This window comes from Monodelphis domestica, chromosome 2, assembly GCF_027887165.1.
Source record: "Monodelphis domestica isolate mMonDom1 chromosome 2, mMonDom1.pri, whole genome shotgun sequence".
Lineage (NCBI taxonomy): Eukaryota > Metazoa > Chordata > Mammalia > Didelphimorphia > Didelphidae > Monodelphis > Monodelphis domestica.
This window is the reverse complement of record NC_077228.1, coordinates 11,017,038-11,036,458: the sequence shown is the minus strand read 5'-3', so window position 1 is coordinate 11,036,458 and position 19,421 is coordinate 11,017,038. Positions and strand designations below refer to the sequence as shown.

At 43.7% G+C, this 19,421-nt stretch overlaps 1 protein-coding gene across 6 annotated transcripts in view; it reads left to right on the top strand.

Moving 5' to 3' along the window:
• The window catches only part of PDE4B (phosphodiesterase 4B), a 712,123-nt gene that overhangs the window by 260,982 nt on the left and 431,720 nt on the right, over positions 1-19,421 (top strand). The window contains exon 1 of one of the 6 annotated variants that reach the window (XM_001380295.4): positions 16,228-17,581. The exons of the other annotated variants lie outside the window; for them this stretch is intronic. Within the exon in view, the coding sequence (XP_001380332.2) occupies positions 17,346-17,581 (236 nt within the window). The 5' untranslated portion in view covers positions 16,228-17,345. Of the gene's footprint in view, positions 1-16,227; positions 17,582-19,421 lie in introns of those variants that run through there. 6 annotated transcript variants of the gene reach the window in all.

Here is a 19,421-nt window from a genome sequence, read left to right as displayed (position 1 = left end):
TGAAAAACTTGGGATTCATCGAAGTTAAAAGACTTTATCATGGCCATATGCAATTAGTGAATGTGTAAGATGAGATTTGAACTCAGGTCTCTCAGGATTCAGGGTAGGTAGGTGGTATAATGGAAAGAGCCAGCCTGGAGTCAGGAAGACTCATCTTCCTGAGTTCAAATCTGACTTCAGATACTTCCTATCCAGGTCACCCTTGGAAAATCACTTAATCCTGTTTGCCTCAGTTTCCCCATCAGTAGAATAAGCTGGAAAAGGAAATGAAAAATCATTCCAGTATCTTTGACAAGAAAATCCTAAATGGGGTGGTGAAGAGTCGGACATGAGTGAAAATAATTTAATAACAATGACTCTTGTGACTTCAAGTTCAAAACTCTTGGCCATTTCACAATTCAGTCCTGAGTTTCACATCTGAGGAAACTGAGATCAAGAGTTATGGATAGATTGGATGAATTGGTGACAAAAACAAACTTGGGGGCAACTGAGTAGCTCAGTGGATAGAGAGCCAGGCTTGAAAACTGGAGGTCCTGGGTTCAAATTTTGGCTTCAGTCACTTCCTAGCCATGTGGCCCTGGAAAAGTCACTTAATCCCCATTGCCTAGCCCTTATCAATCTTTTGCCTTGGAACCAATAATGACTATCAATTCTAAGAGAGAAGGTAAGGGTTGTAAAAAAAGAAAAAGCACAACATGGACTAGTTTCTTGACCTAACTTCTAGTGGATAAACATCTGGGTGCTACAGTGGATAGAATACTGGGCATGGAATTAGGAAGACCTGAGTGTGAATCCAACCTGAGACATTTTGTCCTTTTCTGTGTATTTGTGTACATGTGTGTATGATCTTGGCCAAATTGATTAGCCTTTGTTTGCCTCAGATTTCTTGTCTATAAAATGGGAATAATAACAGTACCTACCTCCTAGCATAAGGATCAAATGAGATAATAATTGTAAAGTGCTTAGCTCAGTGTGTGTAGGTGCCATAGAAATGTTCATTATTCTGATTAATATTGTTATTGTTACTATTATTTGTTCTGGGTTTGACCCTCGAGCCTTATACCCTTGGACAAAATCCTTCACTCTGTCTGGGTCTCAGTTGAGTTATGTCAAGAGTGACTGGAGACTGGATAAATCCATGAATCCTTTCTAGCTCCCAAATTCTTTACCTCTGAGGCTGTATCTTCCCCGAGATGCCCACCACGACAGTGATAGGAACAGATCTGGACCCAGAATGCCCTGACACCCAGCTTCATTTTTCTTTCCACTAAACTACACGGGCCTGAAGCTTTGGTGAGGTACTGGAGCTGGAGATTCCATTCTGGGAATCACGCACTCCTCCATCACTCATTCAAGGTAGCATCTTTCCCCATTCACAAAAGGATGCCATCATTTTCCCCATTGTCTGCTCCTCCATGAGAGTGCTTCTCCTGGCCCGGAAGACTTCTTACTGACAGGAATTGTAGGAAAGAAGGTCACAGGTAAAAGCCTGAACAAGTATTAGCCCAATAAAGAGCAGATTGTATGCAAGCAAAACTTGCCATGAATGGTTGACTGGAGGGGGAAAAGCTGTGAGCCAGAATTCTGTGCACTGAGAATTTTCCGAACTCCTTTAACTCATCGGAAAGTTTCCGTGTTCGGTGCATGGTTTGGTGATAATTGATAGCTTGCTTCTATCAGCCTCTGCCTCGGAGCTCGGCGTGGTGACAGGCGACGCATTTTCATTCTCTCATCTTTGCATCTATCATTGTGGAAATGTTTTTAGCAATGTGAAATCCTTGTGTGAAGCAGAGCCAGACAATGAGCGTTCGGAAGCCTCGGCTTTCTCAGTCCTGGAGGAGATGCTTCTTTTTTTTAAACCATTAAAATTTAGTGAAATAGAATCTCTGATGCAAAAGCATCCTGGTTTCTGACGCGTTTGAGGTAAAAACCCATGTGAGAAATGTCAGACGAACAAACATTATTCTGGTGAAATGGACCGTGGCTTTCTTATCTGGTACCTAGGGAGGATTTTTCCCACAGGTAGAAAATGGATAGTTGCATTTATGTAGGTTTTCAGAGACCTTTACAGTGGTTACTTCATTTGGTCCTGATTAAAAAAGTTATTATTATAATCTTCCTTTAAGAGTAGAGGAAACTGAGGCAGAGAGACGTTAAGTGATTTGCCCAAGGTCACATAGCTAGTAAGTAACTGAGGGAAGATTTGAACTCAGGTCTTCCTTATACCCACTCTAGCTCTCTATCCACTGAACGACCTCTTGCTTCTAAGAATAGTTTCTCTGTCATTTCCGGCTCTGACATTTTGGGAGAGAATTCCTGTTTGTGTGAATAGCTCATGAAGTATATTTTAAACATGAATTTATCCAGCAACTGCGCTCACCTTCTTTGGAGAGTCAGCCGAGTGGATAGGATTTAATTTTAGGGTAGTCCATGATTCTGTAGGATCACTGTGACATTCTAGTTTATTGTACTTAAATATTAATCCTGTACGTTTGCCTCATTTCATTTGGTCTTTACCCATGGGAATGAAACCACTTTAGTATGACTATGTGAGCATCGTGGCTCCCCGTGCATCTCTACACATACGATTGGTATCCAGTCATGCCCATTGGGGGCTGACTCCTCCCTGACTCCATTGGGGGTGGTCTGGGCAAAGATCCTGAAGTGGTTTGCCATTTCCCTCTCCAGCTCATTTTACAAATGAGGAAACTGAGGCAAACAGTGAAGTGATTCACCCAAGGACATTAGACTGGCTGATAACCTGTCTGAGGCTAGATTTGAACCCATAAAGATGAATGTTCCTTTCTCTTGTACTCTGTCACTATGGCTCCACCTAGCTGCCCATATGTGAACATTTATGTTTCCTCTCTGACGCTTGCCCTGGCTTCCTCCCATGCCTGGACTACCTTCCCTCATCCTCTTTTCCTCCTAAAATCCCTGCTTTTCCTTTATGATGTGACTCCAGCACCACCTCCGTGGATGAAGCCTTTTCTCCTCCTCCAGGGTGTTGGAGGGCTGGAGGACCCTCTTCCTGCAGGTTCCCCAGCGTTGGCCAGGGAAGTTCCCCCCTTCTTGGGGGTCTGGCTCCCTCTCGCTCATTCCTTAGGGGTGACAGTGACCCGCAGACAGAGCACAGAGCTTCCTCACCGTCTTGTCTAAGTAGAGCTTTCGCAGAGCGCCTCATGGAAGAAGCGTCTCATTGCCCTGCCAGAGTTGGGCATCGCTGGGAGGAGAGCCCTCCAGGGTCCCCATCGGAGGAGCTGCTGAGCACAGCCTCCTGGGCCTGGCACTGAGGCCACTCTGTCCTGGTGTTCCTCAGGAAGCAGGAGGCTGAGAAGCCAAGAGGAAAGAGGGCAAAGGCGAATGCGGGCAAACTGCCCCCTCGTGGGGAGGCTCGCCCACAAGGCTTCTGGATGAGGGCTCAGGACGCCAGTGGATACGTTGGACTAGACCAGAAGCCAGTGTAGAAACCCACAGCCCCTGGGTATGGAGCTGCCTCTAAAAAGAGCCTCGGGGGACCTCAAAGGAGGAGAGCAATGGCAGCTCTCCATAGACGCAGTGCCGCCTTCTAGCGTGCTGTCATCATTTCAACCACGTCCAGTTCTTTGGGACCCTCTTTGGGGTTCCCATTTGACAGAGATCCTGGAGTGACCCTGATGCCGTCCATCCCTTCCAGGCCTTTATTGAGCAGCCTGAGGACACGACGGGTTCAAAGAAGGAGACACTCCCTGTCGACAAGGACTCCACGTTCCAGGGGGGAAGAAAATAGTCACCGAGATCAGGTTGGGCAGCAGAAAAACAATGTTCTGTCCCAAATTTCTCAGGGCCATTTGAAGCTCCCAGAGTGTCCCCCAAATCAGTCCCTGCACAGTCTTATAGACTTCAGTAGCTGCTACAAAGGAACCACAAAGATCTACTGAGGAGTTACGTGGAAGTTGTTGGGGAAGGAGGGCACCAGCTGTCGTGGAGGTCAGCAAAGGTCTCATGTAAAAGATAGCCGGGCACCCAAACCTAATTTTATTTTTAAAAGGCTTTCATTCATTTTAGGAACAGTTATTAGCTCTCCCTTCCTCTGTCATCCCCCCTTGGGACAATTTGTTAAAAATGAAAGAGATGGTGTGGGCGGGGGGAGGAAAAGAAAATGATCTTTGTTTCCAGTGAATAATGTTTGGAAATGACCAAATAAAATAATGTTAAAAAATGAAAGAGAACCCACAGAGGAGATATGTTCAGTGCAGCGACACTCTTACATTGGCCGTGCCGCCAATCTGTGTCTCATTTTTCATTGAAGTCCATCATGCCTCTGACATGAGGAAAGAATCATGGCTTTTATCTGTGGTCATGTGGATTGAGTGCAACCTAAAGGGAGAGATGGGGCAGCTGGGTGGCTCAGTGGATGGAGAGCCAGGCCTAGAGATGGGAGATCCCGGGTTCAAATCTGACCTCAGATACTTCCCAGCTGTGTGACCCTGGACAAGTCACTTAACCCCCATTGCCTAGCCCTGACCACTCTTCTGCCTTAGAACCAATACCCAGTATTATTTATTCCAAAATGGAAGGTAAGGATTAATAAAAATAAAGGGGGAGAGGGTCCCTGTGAGATAAAGATAAAGAGGGAGTCTATTCCAGGCATATGGGGGAGCCAGTGCAAAGGTTTGGGGATGGGAGAAAGAATGATGTGGGTGACAACAGAGAGAATTTCAGGTGGGCCAATATGTAGAGGAAGCCCTTTGAGTCTAGAAGAACCAGTTGGGTTCTGAAGAACTTAAAATTCTTCTTGATGAAGGAATTTCCATTTTATCATGTAGACAATAGGAAGGCAATGCAGCTGGTCAAATAGGGGAGTCCTGTGGGCAGATCTGTGCTTTAAAATCTCTTTGGCAGCTTATGGGATGGGTTAGAAAGGAGGGGAGAGCCTGGGTACAGGGAGACCAAGGAGGAGGCTACTGCGATAACCAAATGGGAGACGATGAGAGCCCCAATTGAGGTTGGTGCTGTAGGAATGGAGAGAAAGTTTTGGTAGAGAAGATAACCAGGCTTTGGAGACACAAAATTAAGCAAGTCCTGCCCTCCGAGAGCTTACATTCTGTTGGGAAAGTCGGCCTCCCAGAGTGTCGCCAAGAGCCCTGATGCTTTAAGACCCTGGAGAGCAGACTATCCTTGGCTTAATTTACATTAGCCCAATGCCTGCTAAATCAAAGGTTCTTGAATGCTTGTTGAGTCACTGCCCCTTTGATCTCTTCTGCTCAGGGACAATAGTTCTGGCTGAATAGGAAAATGCCCGTGTTACAGTTGAGGAAATTGAGGCACAGTGATATTCAGTGACTTATGGTTGTGTGGCTAGTAAAAAGTAGCAATGGGACTGTATAATATCTGACCTTTCTAGTGTGCTTTAATGTGTGTCTACATCCATTTTCTCACGAGATCCTTACAATCTCTGAATGTAACTTGGTGTATGAGTGTGTGTGTGTATTGGGGGGAAGGAAGGCTGGAATTTTCATGGGTGTGGAGAATTCCCAGGTGTAGAAACTCTCATTCCTGATGCTGATTGGCAACTTCTCCATCACTTAAAGTATTGGAGAGTTTCCTAGGGACACGTAGGGGTAAAGTGACTGGTCCAGAGTGGCACAGCCACCAGGTTAAGCACACCCCTGACACAGACCTTTCTAAATCTCGGTTTATCCCTTTATCTATTCTGACACTGGATCTCGGTGTTCGAGGCTTTGGTCTCCACATTTCACACATTCGAGTCATTTTCTGGTTTTTGCATCCTCTGGTCCAGAGACCCTGCCCTTTCAGATCAGGAAGTTCTGCCCAAGTCGAAGGTTCTTGTTCTTCTGATTAGTGAATGTTTCTTATGACCACAATGTCAATCAGTCAAGGAACATTTATTAGGGACCTACTTTGTGCCAGACACTGTGCCAAGGATTTCATTTTATACCCAGACCAGCCTCTTGCATCTTATCTCCAAACCCCGTGTCTGCCCCATACATCTATGGAACTGTAATCAAATAATGCCATTTCTCTTGGAAAGGGTGTGCCAATCTATTCTCCATGGGTCCACTACTCATCTCTGTGACCTCCTACAGTAAAACACCTTACCTCCCCTGTATGTGTTGTCTGTTCCTATGAGAATGTTTGCTGCTTGAGGATAGGAACTGTCTCCCTTTTGTATTTGTGTCTCTAGTCCTTAATATACAGGAAGAATTTAGTGTCCTTCCTTCCTTCCTTCCTCCCTCCCTCCCTCCCTCCCTCCCTCCCTCCCTCCCTTCTTTCTTTCTTTCTTTCTTTCTTTCTTTCTTTCTTTCTTTCTTTCTTTCTTTCTTTCTTTCTTTCTTTCTCTTTCTTTCTTTCTTTCTTTTTCTTTCTTTCTTTCTTTCTTTCTTTCTTTCTTTCTTTCTTTCTTTCTTTCTTCTTCCTCCTCCCTCCCTCCCTCCCACCCTCCCTCCCTCATTTTCTTTCTTTCTTTCTTTCTTTCTTTCTTTCTTTTCTTTCTTTCTTTCTTTCTTTCTATTCTTTCTTTCTTTCTTTCTTCTTTCTTTCTTTCTTTCTTTCTTTCTTTCTTTCTTTCTTTCTTTCTTTCTTTCTTTCTTTCCTTCCCTCCCTCCCTCCCTCCCTCCCTCCCTCTTCTTTCTTTCTTTCTTTCTTTCTTTCTTCTTTCTTTCTTTTCTTTCTTTCTTTCTTTCTTTCTTTCTTTCTTTCTTTCTTTCTTTCTTTCTTTCTTTCTTTCTTTCTTTCTTTCTTTCTTTCTTTCTTTCTTTCTTTCTCTCTTTCTCTCTTTTCTCTCTCTCTCTCTCTCTCTCTTTCTTTCTTTCTTTCTTTCTTTCTCTTTCTTTCTTTCTTTCTTTCTTTCTTTCTTTCTTTCTTTCTTTCTTTCTTTCTTTCTTTCTTTCTTTCTTTCTTTCTTTCTTTCTTTCTTTCTTTTCTTTCTTTCCCTCCCTCCCTCCCTCCTTTCTTTCTTTCTTTCTTTCTTTCTTTCTTTCTTTCTTTCTTTCTTTCTTTCTTTCTTTCTTTCTTTCTTTCTTTCTTTCTTTCTTTCTTTCTTTCTTTCTTTCTTTCTTTCTTTCTTTCTTTCTTTCTTTCATTTTCTTTCTCCATCTCTTTGTCTTTCTTTCATCAGTTCATTCATCATTCATGATGAAAACCAAATCTCAAATTAAATGACAGGCCTATGGTCTATTGGTCACTAATCTAGCTAGAGATGGGACTCAGACGTGGGTCTTGCTTGACCTCCAGTCTAGCACTCTCATTAGAACATCTGACTGCCTTATTTAACATCCCTTTCTATGGCTTCATTTCTCCAACCTGAAATAGCACCACTGGGGAGGCGAGATAAGATGTACAAATATAAGTATATACAGGATATATTCTCTCTGAGTACAGTGCAAAGAGCCCATGGCCTTCGATTCCACTTCTAGTATTAGAGGTGGACGACTGATTTCAGGAAATCTCTGTTTTAACATCTATAACATAGGCTTGCACTTAACTTAAAATGGATTGGAGTTAATGACCTCTTATGTCTCATTCAAGCCTTAATGGTATGTTCCAGATATTATGATTTCTGGTCTTATGAATCACCTTCTGTAAGCAGCCTATTTTTTTTAAAACCCTCACCTTCCGTCTTGGAGACAATACTGTGTATTGCCTCCAAGGCAGAAGAGTGGTAAGGGCTAGGCAATGGGGGTCAAGTGACTTGCCCAGGGTCACACAGCTGGGAAGTGTCTGAGGTCACATTTGAACCCAGGACCTCCCGTCTCTAGACCTGGCTCTCAATCCACTGAGCTACCCAGCTGCCCCCAGCAGCCTATTTTTTGATGCAGCTGTAAAAAGACAACTTTACATAATATTCTTTGGGTAGCTCATTTTGCCAGGCAAATAGCAGCCAATCAGAGTAGAGTTCTCCCTTCTTTCTTCAGCTGTCCCAGGCTATAAAATGGAAATAATATCATTATTCTATTTTTCATCTTTTTAAAAGAATATAATTTCCTTTTTAAAAAAGCTTTTGTTTGATGAGTTTTATTCAAAATACCAGCAGTTTAATTTCCTCTCCTTTGGCAATAAGTAGCTTGTCTTTCATACGAGTCTAACAAGAGCTATCAATGTTTTCACTTGTCCGTCCTGCTTGGATCTTAGATTGATCTGTGAGCTATTGTTGGGGGGACTCCCTTCCCTCACAGATCCTGGCCCCTTCGTGCATTCGCCTTACTATTTCTTTTCCGTGTGCTTCAATAAATCTTCTAGAGTGATTCTACCCACAATGCTAGAGGTTTGCTTCTGTTCTTCCTACCACTTTCAGGTTCCGCTGTTCTAAGCAGAGTAATAATAAAAATAATGATGATGATGATGACAAGAACAATGATATCTGACATGTATATAGTGCTGGATGTTCGTTATTATGCATTCCTCATGATAATTCTGTAAGGGAGCTGCTGATATTCTCCATTTTTATGACTAAATCAATGATTTTGCTGGTATGGGCTGACCCTATTAAGAACACGTCCTTCTGTGTGACCCTGGACAAGTCACTTGACCCCCATTGCCCAGCCCTTATTGATCTTCTGCTTTGGCAACAATACTCAGTGTTGAATATTAGACAGAAAGTAAAGTGTTTTTTTTTTAAAGAAAGAAAATGCCCTTTCCCAAGACTGGCTGGCAAGAGCACTTTAACTTTGAGTCTTAGAGAGTTGCACTTGCCCAGGGTCATGCAATCAGGATGTGTCAGAAGTGGGGATTTGACCTTGCTGCCTCTGTCCCATTTAAAGGATGAGGAAATTGGATCACAGAGAGTTAGTGGCTAACCCAGGGCTAGTTAGGTAGCACAGAAGATAAAACCCCCTGAGGCTGGAGTCAGGAAGACATTTTCCCGAGTTCAAATCTGGCCTCATACAATTACTAACTGTATGACCCTGGGCAAGTCACTTAACTCTATTTGCCTCAGTTTACTCATTTACAAAATGGAAACAATAGCACCTATATCCCAGGATTGTTGTGAGAATCAAGAGAGATAACATGTCTAAAGGATGCTATAAACCTTAAAGTACTGTATAAATGCTATTAGTGGACAATTGGTGGTGGATCTGCATGCTTATTTATTCAAATAACAGAGTGATGTTTTATTAATTATTATTAATTACTTACTTTAGGATCTATGACCAGGGAGTTCTGTTATTGAAAACTGAGACTCAGACGGTTTATGAGAATACCTAGAACCCACCATGACTACTTGAAACCTGAATTATTGTCCCAGATTTAACCTTGTCACTCATCTTGGTGTCACTTAGTCCACTGAGCCTGCTGAGAGCATTCACTGCCTCCTCAATCCTTTCCATTGCTGTCTGCCGGCTCCCTTGTGAGACATCTGAGTCAAATTAATTTCTACTCTTCTTGGCTACCTGGAGGACAACAGAATTGCCAACAGGTTCCCTTTGGGTAACTAGTCTTCCTTGATACAGTGGAAGAGAATTGATGCTGGATGTGTTACCTGGCCTCTGCTAGGCTTCCTTTAATTTCACTCTACTCCATCATGGGATTCTTGCTTTCCAACATACTATTTGCCCACCATCTTTGACACAATATGAATTTTGATCTATATCTAGACACAAGTCTCTCTCTTTCCTCTCTGGTCACTTTCCCTGTCCTCTCTAGCACTCTGCTAGTCCCTGCTCCTGCCCCTGCCCCTCTGCCTCCTCACAATTCCATCTTAGGCGCATACTTTCAGTTACAGAGAATTTCTGACATCACTCACTCTTTGGCTCCCTCCTTCCATCCAAGGCTTCCCTTGTAATCTGCAAACTTTGGCTCATGTGTCTCTGGAGAGAAACTCAAAGGGTCCTCGGTTTTCCATACAATCCCTAAGATGAACAACATGTATCGATTGCAGGAAAGCCTTTATTTTACCCTCCCTTAAGACACACACACACACACACACACACACACACACACACACACACACACACACACACACACAAACCACACAGAAGATGTGCAGAATCCCATCAGTAACAAAAATGGTCCTTCATCCTTGAGGGCCCCACATCTGTGAGTCCTGCATAATCTGCAGTCTATTTGTGCCTAAGACTCTTCCCAGAGGGAAATGCTAGTGAGTTTGATCTCTCATCCCCCAGTGAACGCACCTCCTTCTAAGGACCGCCACCAGAATCCAGACTTTTAATGCCCCCGCTGCTTGAGGATCCCTCAAAAGGGACAGCTCCTTGGCATAACTGCAGAGTCGCTCCCTCCCCAGTTGAAGCTGCAAGGTTCAAATTATACACAATTATAGTGGAGAACGCAGTCCTGATTTCCTCCTCCACATCTTGGCGCTAGCCTTTACTCTTCCTCCTTAACAAGGGTTGTAATAATAGATGACATTTACCTAGTACTTTAAGACCTGAAGAGGGTATGTGCATGTATTGCCTCACTGGATCATCACAGGATTCTCTGTGGTAAATAGTATAGGCATGATTATCTTCATTTTACAGAAAAGGAAACTAAGGCACAGATGATTGGGTTAAGTAACTTAGACATGATAAGGCAGAGTTTTAACATGGAAAACCAATTCAGATCCTGGAGAAAAAGGAATAGAACAACCTTTCTTCATCTAAGGAAACAAATGGGTGATTCCAGGTACAAAATATTATAGACATGGCCAGATATGGTTACCATATTAGGATTTGGGGGGGGGCAGGGAGAGAGTTCAGTGTTCAGTCTGGGATGTTTGTCATGAATCCAAAAGGTGCAACATGCTGGAGAAAAAAAAAAAGGAAAAGTAAGACAGAGGTCTCCAAGTGGTTCTTCTTGGTATTCTATTCTTGACTGAGTGGGTAGCTAAATTCAATTTAATTCAATTTCCCAAGTATATATAGGAAACTCAATGGTTCGGTGGATAGAGTGCTAGATGTATATTTAGGAAGATCTGAATTCAAATCCAGATTCAGAGACTGATTGGCTGTATGACCCTAGACAAATCTCTTAATCTCTTACTGCCTTAGTTTCCTAGTCTGTAAAATGAGGTTAATAATAATACCTATCTTCCAGTATCTATCTATTGTGAGGATCAAAGAAGATAATATTTATAAAGTGTATTATAACCCTTATATTGACATAAATGTTAATAATAATAGCTAATGTTTAAATATTCTTGCTATATGCCAGGCACTATGCTGAGCGCTTTTCAATTATTATCTCATTTGATCCTCATAATAACCCTGGGAAGTAGATGCTATCCTTATTAACTTCATTTTACAGATGAGGAAACTGAGGCAAACAGGTCATTGGACTTGTCCAGGTTCACAAGAGCTAGTGTCTGAGACTGAACTTGTATTCAGGTCTCCCTGATTCCAGGTTGAGAATTCTGTGCAGTGTAGAGCCCTTTAGCTTCTGCTGCTGCTGCTGCTGAGCTCCTGCTATGTACCAGGTTCTGTGCTAGAAGCTGGGAATAGAAAGACAGAAAAGAAACAGGCTTGGCTTCAAGAAGCTTACCCTCTGTGATGTGGGTAGGGATGAGCAGGCAGAGAACATGTATAATGATAGGCAAATGTGAAAAAATACTCAAAGGCACTACAAAGTACTTTATTTTAAAGGGATGGGGGAGAGTAATCCCCAGGGAAGTCAGAAATAGCCTTGATATTGGCTTGAAATGCCAAAGAGGAGCATATATATAATCCTTGCCTTCCATCTTAGAATGGAAATTAATTATTGGTTCCAAGGCAGAAGAGCAGTAAGGGCTAGGCAATGGGAGTTAAATGACTTACCCAGGGTCACACAACCTCCTATTACCAAACCTGGCTCTCAATCCACTGAACCACCCAGCTGCCCTCTGAGGAGTTTGTAGTTTATCCATTATACACTAGGAAACCATTGAAGGGTCTTGAGCCAAGGAGAAAGCATGGACTGTGTGTGAACTGATTTAGTTTCCTCATCAGTTAAATGAGTAAGTTGGATTCGGCGACCTCCAGGAAGTCTTCTTGCCCTGACATTTCATGATTTTTAGAGTCATCTCACTTAAGTGTTTTTGCAAAATAGTCCTCAGTCAGAGTCACTAGCAGAATCCTATTAATTTGCCTTCCATTGCTTCTCATCGTAGGCAGTGTGAAGAGTGACGCAAAATGTCCCAGCCTGACACAGAGTTGACAGTGCAGTCAGTGGGTAATTATAATTGCACTATTCATGGAGCCTTAAGAAGATTCTGTCGACATTTTCTTATCTGAGCTCCAGCTTCTTATCTTCCCAAAGGAATTTCACAACTTTCTTTTTTCTCTCTCTCTCAAAAAACAGGTAGTTTGTTGTTCTGGTCCCCTGCCCCCCGCAACACATCACTCCTTTGTAAAAGGAGAAAATATAACCCACTAACTCAGTCCGGTGACCATGCCTGCCAGATGAGGGAGGCATGCGTCACCTACACTATTCGGAATTCAAAATGGATTCCTTCATTGATCATACAATGGCTTTTCTGTGTTCTAATGTTTTCCGGGACATTTTGTTTTCATTCATTGATCATAGGAGCATAGATTTGTGGAAAGAAGAAACCTTGGAGGCTGTCAAATCCACCTGCATTATTGAGGAAACTGAAGCCCATTGAGGTTAAATGACTTTCCAAATATCAAACAGCTTTTTGGAGCCAGGATTTGAAACCAGATCTTCCTAACTCAAAGTCATTCCCTCTTCAATACATAGTGCTGATTTCTTTCTTGGTTCCCCTCTACCCAAGTTCCTCTTATTTCTTTATATTCTATTATAACTCATATATAATAATTTGTGCAGTCATTCTTCATTTGATGATCACAGAGAGCATCATAGGATCAGAAGCCAAGAGCTGGAAGGGACCTCAGAATCCAATGAGTATAACCTCCTTATTTTAGAGTAGAGGAAACTGGGGTGTAGAGAAAATAACACTTGAATCAGAATTTGAACTCAGGTGCTTCTGATTCCAAATTCTGGGACCTATCCATGACACCCTGCTGTCTCTGTCCCTATGAATGTCAATTCTTTGCTATCATGAGAACTACTGAAATAAATAATTTTGTAGAAAGATTATTTGGGGGTGTTTTCCTTCCAAAATGGTGACTTTTGATAGATTTCATGGGGAGTTCAGAGGGAAAAGAAATGTGTTTTTCCCCAAAATTCCTTTAGATTTTTCATCTCTCCAATATGGATATTCTCTTCAGTAATATATATTATAGCCTTCTGAGCAACACTTGCCCAAAATCTGAGTGGAGAGTCCACCTCTCACCTCACAGATTCATAGATTTCCTTGAGACTCTTTACTTTGTATTGTTACCAGAGGAGCAACAAAAAGATGCATCTCTCTCCCATTACATCACTAGCCCATATGTTTCTCCTTGGCATATAGTTCTCCAATGAAAGTCTCCAGGCCTTTCTGCCTAAAGAATTCCTCACTAACAATGAGTTATAGCCAGGCTCTGCTCACATACACCTCCTATGTCCCTCTGGACCATCTCTAACTTCAATCGTTTAGAGGTTGCTGTGTTCTGTGTTCCCAGCCATACAATACCATGGAAAAAAAATATTGGTGTTAAATGATGGGTCTTTCCTTTGAGGGCAAGCTTGGGATCCTCAAAAGAATGCTCCTGTCCCAAAGGTAGCCTATTCTTCTCTCCTCATCTTATTTAATTCTGAGCCCAACTTCTTGTCCTTTTGGTGTGCCAGACTCAAACACTTGTAAATAAGTTCCAATTTTATAAGTTTTCCATCCAACTCTATATCATGGTCTAGACAATGCAAATAATCTTCCTCTCATTTGTTATTTTCCCATTTGGATGGTGAAACCAAACTCTTTGGAGTGATGATCGATCTAATTCAGGATGTTCTCCAGTGTTTCAGGGCTTGGTGCCATTAGCAAAATGGCCTCCACCAGCATGAGCATTCAGAGGATCCTGGTACTTCAAAATCTTTACTTTAGGAAAATCAAACTTGGGGAACATTGGCTGAATCTTACATCCTTTCTCTCCACTTTAAACCAGGCAGGCATAATGTTTACCATCCCAACATCACTCCATCTTCTACCTCCATCACTTAGCATATGCCATCCTTCATGCCTGGAAGATATTCCTTCTTCACGTTTGCCTCTTGAAATCCTTAGTTCTTCTCAAGGGTCATTTCTGAGATAGTGTGTCATGGAGAAGAAGACTCCAGATTTCCTGATTAAATTCAATATGGTGGGATGGGGTAAGCTGTCCAAGGTCTATGAAGAAATGGCATTTGTTTACAGGGAGGATTTATGAGATATAGGGTCCACCCATATATATTATTGTTGTATGAAAGGACCACAAGCTTGCTTACATACCAAAATGGCAGCCGTAGGAAGTGATGCTGAAAGTAGCCATACCTTCTAATAGGGACCTTTCAAAACATTTTGCTTCACTGAGAAAACAATCTTTTCAAATGGAACCATTATATTCCCTAGAATGAATGAGGAAGGAAAAAAGAGGGAGGAGCTAGTGGGAGAAGAGTTCCCCCTTCTCCTGTTTTTGAGTGTTTTTTAGCTTAGGATGGTGCCAACTATCTGTTCACTGTGGCTTGTGATATGCTTATCACTTCCAAATACAGAAATATTCTTTTACCAAGCTAGAATATTCCCCTTTCCTGGGATATTTATGCATCTCTCTAATGATTCTGTAACTGTTGATGAAGGAAAATCTCTGAAAATGCTGGCAAAAAGAATGGATACTCTCAACATTAATATTTTTTATTATACCCATCACTGTGCTATGTAAACAAGATTTTTATTAGCAACGACACATATGAATTCTACATCTCATCACCCCTGACAAATATTGTTGCCAATTAAAAATATTTATTTTACAAATTAAATGCATTTATTTTTATTTATTATTTTAAAATGTCAACTATTACCAATTAACTTCGTTGTTGTTCACTTGTGTCTGATTCTTTGTGACTCCATTTGGGGTTTGCTTGGCAAAAAGGTGTAATTTTCCATTTCCTCCCTCCAGCTCATTTTGTAGACAAGAAACCAAGACAAACAGGATTAAGTGACTTGCCAGGGTTATAAAGTCAGATTTGAACTCAGGAACATGAATCGACCTGATTCCAAGCCTAGTGGTCTACCCACTCTGCCACCTAGCTGCCCATCAATTAAATATATTTATATTAATATTATGAACAATAATTATTTTAATTACTTTGTAATTATAAATAGTAATATAAACAACAAATTTATCATCATATGACAATGATAATGATGATGATAATAAAATACTTTAAGGTTTGCAAAGCACTTTGCATATATTATTTTACTTGGTCCTCATAAAACTTCTTCACAATTGATGCTTTCATCATTGTCCTTTTACAGATGAGGAAACTGAGGCTGCTGTGAGAGGTAAAGGAACTTGCCTCCGTGATTAAAGCTAGGGATTTTGGAGGGTAGCATTTGAACTCAGCTCGATCAAACTCTATATCCATTGCCCTATGCACTGAGCATCCAACCACATGAAGGCAGCTTCAACACCCTTAAATGACAAGGAACTACTAAAACCAGAGGAAGTGGCTTTATGAGCTCCCGGGTCCCTCCCAGCCTCAGACCTCCATATGACCATCCCGGAAGTTTTCTTGACTTCTAGTGAGCACTTTTTCCTAGTCTGTTTCTTGGAAGAAAAGCACATTGAAATATGCCCGTAGATGGGATCTAGGATTGATTATGTTCCCTCAGAAATGTGCGGAAACAAAAGGGTGTCCGGGGAAACAAACAGCCTCCTGCACATCATCCCTAGTCTGGGTGTGAATTATCTCTCTTCCGTCACTGTTGCTGTCGAGTTTTTGTTCTGCTATTTCAAGTTGGTGTGAGATCAGGCTGGCTCAGGCTCCCGGCCCTAATCGTTGCTGGCACCACCTCATCACAATGGCTTCAAGCACAGCGTGCCACAACACTACTCCCTTCCAAGTGTCTCTTTATACAGAGGAGACACATTCCAACACATTAAAGGGAGGAGAGGAGAGGAGAGGAGAGGAGAGGACAGGAGGGGAGAGGACAGGAGGGGAGAGGACAGGAGGGGAGAGGACAGGAGGGGAGAGGAGGGGAGGGGAAGGGAGGGGAGGGGAGAGGAGAGGAGAGGAGAGGGAAGGGGAAGGAAGGGGAAGAGGGGAGGGGAGAGGGAAGGGGAAGGAAGGGGAGGAGAGGAGAGGAGAGGAAGATGTACTTATTTGGGCAAACAGTCCAGGTTTTCTGAATTTGGGGGGGTATTTGATTCTGGCTCCTCCCTTACACTTCCCCCCCTCAGGAGCAAGACTCATCCCTCCCTGAAATGGAAGTGTTTACCTGCATTTTGGAAATGCTTGGATTGGGAGAAACACTTGGACTCGGCCCATCTCTCCCCTGATCCCTTTTGGGGAGCTTTGGAAACACCAGGTGGTGACCTTCATCCAGTTCAGCCATCATCTATGGGCAGTCTGGACAAAGAAGAAGGTGAATGAGCAGAATCTGGCTTATTGGCCACAAACTGGGGCTTTTCTTCCCACGGTAGGAGAAGGCACTGCATTTCCCACCCGCTGGCCTTCCTTAGGGCCAGGCGTTGGGGGGCTGTGGGTGCCTGGCTCAGGCCCCTCACCTGTGCTGTGTTCTGTACTTTCTGAGGATTTTCAGCCTGAGCTAGGTCTTCCGTGGGCGGCAGAGACTCAGCTGGCCCAGGGCTCGGGGTGCTCACCCAATTTGGGTGCCAGCCGGTGTCATGGATGAGAGAATCCCTTTCGCAGAAGGGTGAATGGAGTCCAGTTGTCTAAAGAAACTGGAGCCAATGAGCCTGGGGTGGGCGGAGCTGCCATCAGTACGTTACATGGCCAGATGATAATTCTGAATGAAGATTTTTAAATCCTATATGCCAGCTGCTCGCCTGCTGACTCCAGTGCTGCTATTTGGGTCAGCGAGGTGGGTGCCTCGCCCCCTCGGAGGAGCAGCGGCCCTCAAGGAGAGGCCGGAGTTTGTTTGATCAGGTTTTCCAGCCAGGTGCCAGGCAGGGGCTTTGGAGGAGCCCTGATGAATATTTCATGAGCGGGGCTCTCCAGCTGAATGAATTCAGTGAGTGGCAGTGTGTAGCTTGCAGACAAGACATCTCCACAAGGAGGCTACAGACAGAGCAAACACTAGGGTGCTGTTTTCCGAGGGAGAGGGGGAGCTGCTGGGGCCGGCCAGCCGGGAGCAAAGCTCCTCAGAGGATGCGACGCACCCTCTGGGTACCACTCGCATCCTTAGCCCTGGGGCGCCAGGACCTGCCCAGGGGGAGCCTCTCCGCGCTCTGAGTCCGAAGTGGCTTTTCCTGCTATGCTCTGCCTTTTCCCTGGGCGTCTGTGACAGCTCCCGCACCAGCACCCCAGACATGACGGCCAGGGAGTCTTCCAAGGAGCTGGCCACTCTGGAGAGCGACGTGCGCATCCGGACTTTCAAAGAGCAGATGCACCTGGAGCTGGAGCTGCCCAGGCTGTCGGGAAACAGACCGACTTCGCCCAAGATTTCCCCTCGCAGCTCGCCCAGAAACTCGCCGTGCTTTTTCAGAAAGTTGCTGGTTAACAAGAGCATCCGGCAGCGGCGACGGTTTACTGTGGCTCATACGTGGTAAGCCGGGCTTTCTCTCCTCTCTCTGGCTCTTTGCACCCCGAGCGGGGCTTTTCTAGCAAATGGAAACCAAAGCAAACCCAGTTTCATTCACAGTACGTGGCGCAAGAGTGAGATGAATGGGGCGAGAAGCGACTGGGAGGGAAACTGGCCTCCGGCTTCTCCTTGTTTTCCAGATTAAATCAATGAACCCTGAAATGGCGAGGGTGGTTTATCTGCATTGGGGGAGCGGAGAGAGGGGACAGGTGTGCTGGGCTGTCATGGGGGAGGGCGGAGGGTCCCAGGATCCTTTAAGAAAATGTCTCTGGGGATGGGTGGAGACTGGTTCAGGTGCAGTTAGTTGTGTGCAGGAGGGGTATTTCTCCTTGGCTGCTTTGGAGTAGAAGGGTGAGTGGAAGCTCAGATGTTTCCTTTCTCTTTCTAGGTCAGGCCATTACAAAATACACGTTGTTATGTATCCGGTTTTCCAAGTGGGATTGTGGCTTTGGTGGTCTCTGTTTCTCCTCTTCCCAAAAGGAAAGACTAGGGAAACCCCATTTCTCATTCTGGATAAGTCGAGTTGCAAAGGGCAGCTCTTGTTTGTGACAGTTGAGTTCCTTGGTGGATAGCCTCCCTTCTTTCTCAGAGGAGAAGAGTTTAGTCTCAGCATTATTGTTCTTCCTGAAAAGTCTGGGGCTTGACCGGACCTACATTCCTATCTCTATCTTGGCAGATAATATGCTCCTTGAGTTGGATTAATCCTCAACTTTCTAAGTAGATGGGGCCCAGACTGGTGGAGGAAACCTCCTCTTAAAGAACCTAAAACTTGAGAGCTTCTGTTCTAGGTGAAAATGCCCCACTTTGGCTATTGGAGGGAGAAGTGCCTGGTGCCATTTGTTTGTTGTCATTTTGTGGTACTTCAGGTATGCCTCTGTGACTTACATAGGATGAGGAACACCCAGTGTGGAAATGCCTACTAGCAATGCAGATTAGCGACTCTTCTCAACCTTAGAGAGGTATCTGGCATGCCACTGAGAAGTTAGGTGAAGCGTTCTTGCATCAGAGTCTGCCCTTGAACCCAGGTTTCCTGGCTGATGACTTCATGGAACTACCTCTCATTCAATTTCACAGAAACTTAAAGTTCAGGAATACTTTGAAAAACAGAAATTCAGTAGTATAGGGGAAAGGAAGTCCAGTTTGGAATCAATTGGGTTTGAACCCAGTTCTGTCACTTGATGCCTTGTGACCTTGGGCAAGTCATTTAAAACTTCTGAGACTCCATTCTGAAAATGCTTGTTGACTTGACTGTAAAACAAGGAGGTTAATCGTGATGACCTCCAAGGTTCCTTTTGGCTCTGAATCTATGATTCTCTGGTAGGGAAAATTGGACGGGTCTTTAGTTTGTATGCCAAAAGCTCTCTAGTAGGGTGAAGTCATTCCTCTGGCTCAGTTATGAGATCTGAGAAATAGCATGGTAGTCATTTAGTTAGTCTCCAATGGGAATGCAAGAGCATCAGTCCATTTGCTTTTTTTGGTGGATATTTTCTTTTTTTTTGTATGATGGAACCCTTTGAAATTAGACTTGCCTGCCTTGAGAGAGAGAGAGAGAGAGAGAGAGAGAGAGAGAGAGAGAGAGAGAGAGAGAGAGAGAGAGAGAGAGAGAGAGATTTACTAGGGGAAGACATGAGAGTGAGAGGGGAGCTAGCATTTCCTGAGGGCCATTTCAGCATCCCAGTTTAGGATGAATGGATTTCTGCAGAGATCTTCCTATACTGTTATTTGAATCCTGATATCTGGGGCTTTAGAAATGAATATTCATCGGCTTTCAGCCTTTGGGGGGTCATGGATCCCTTTGGTAGCC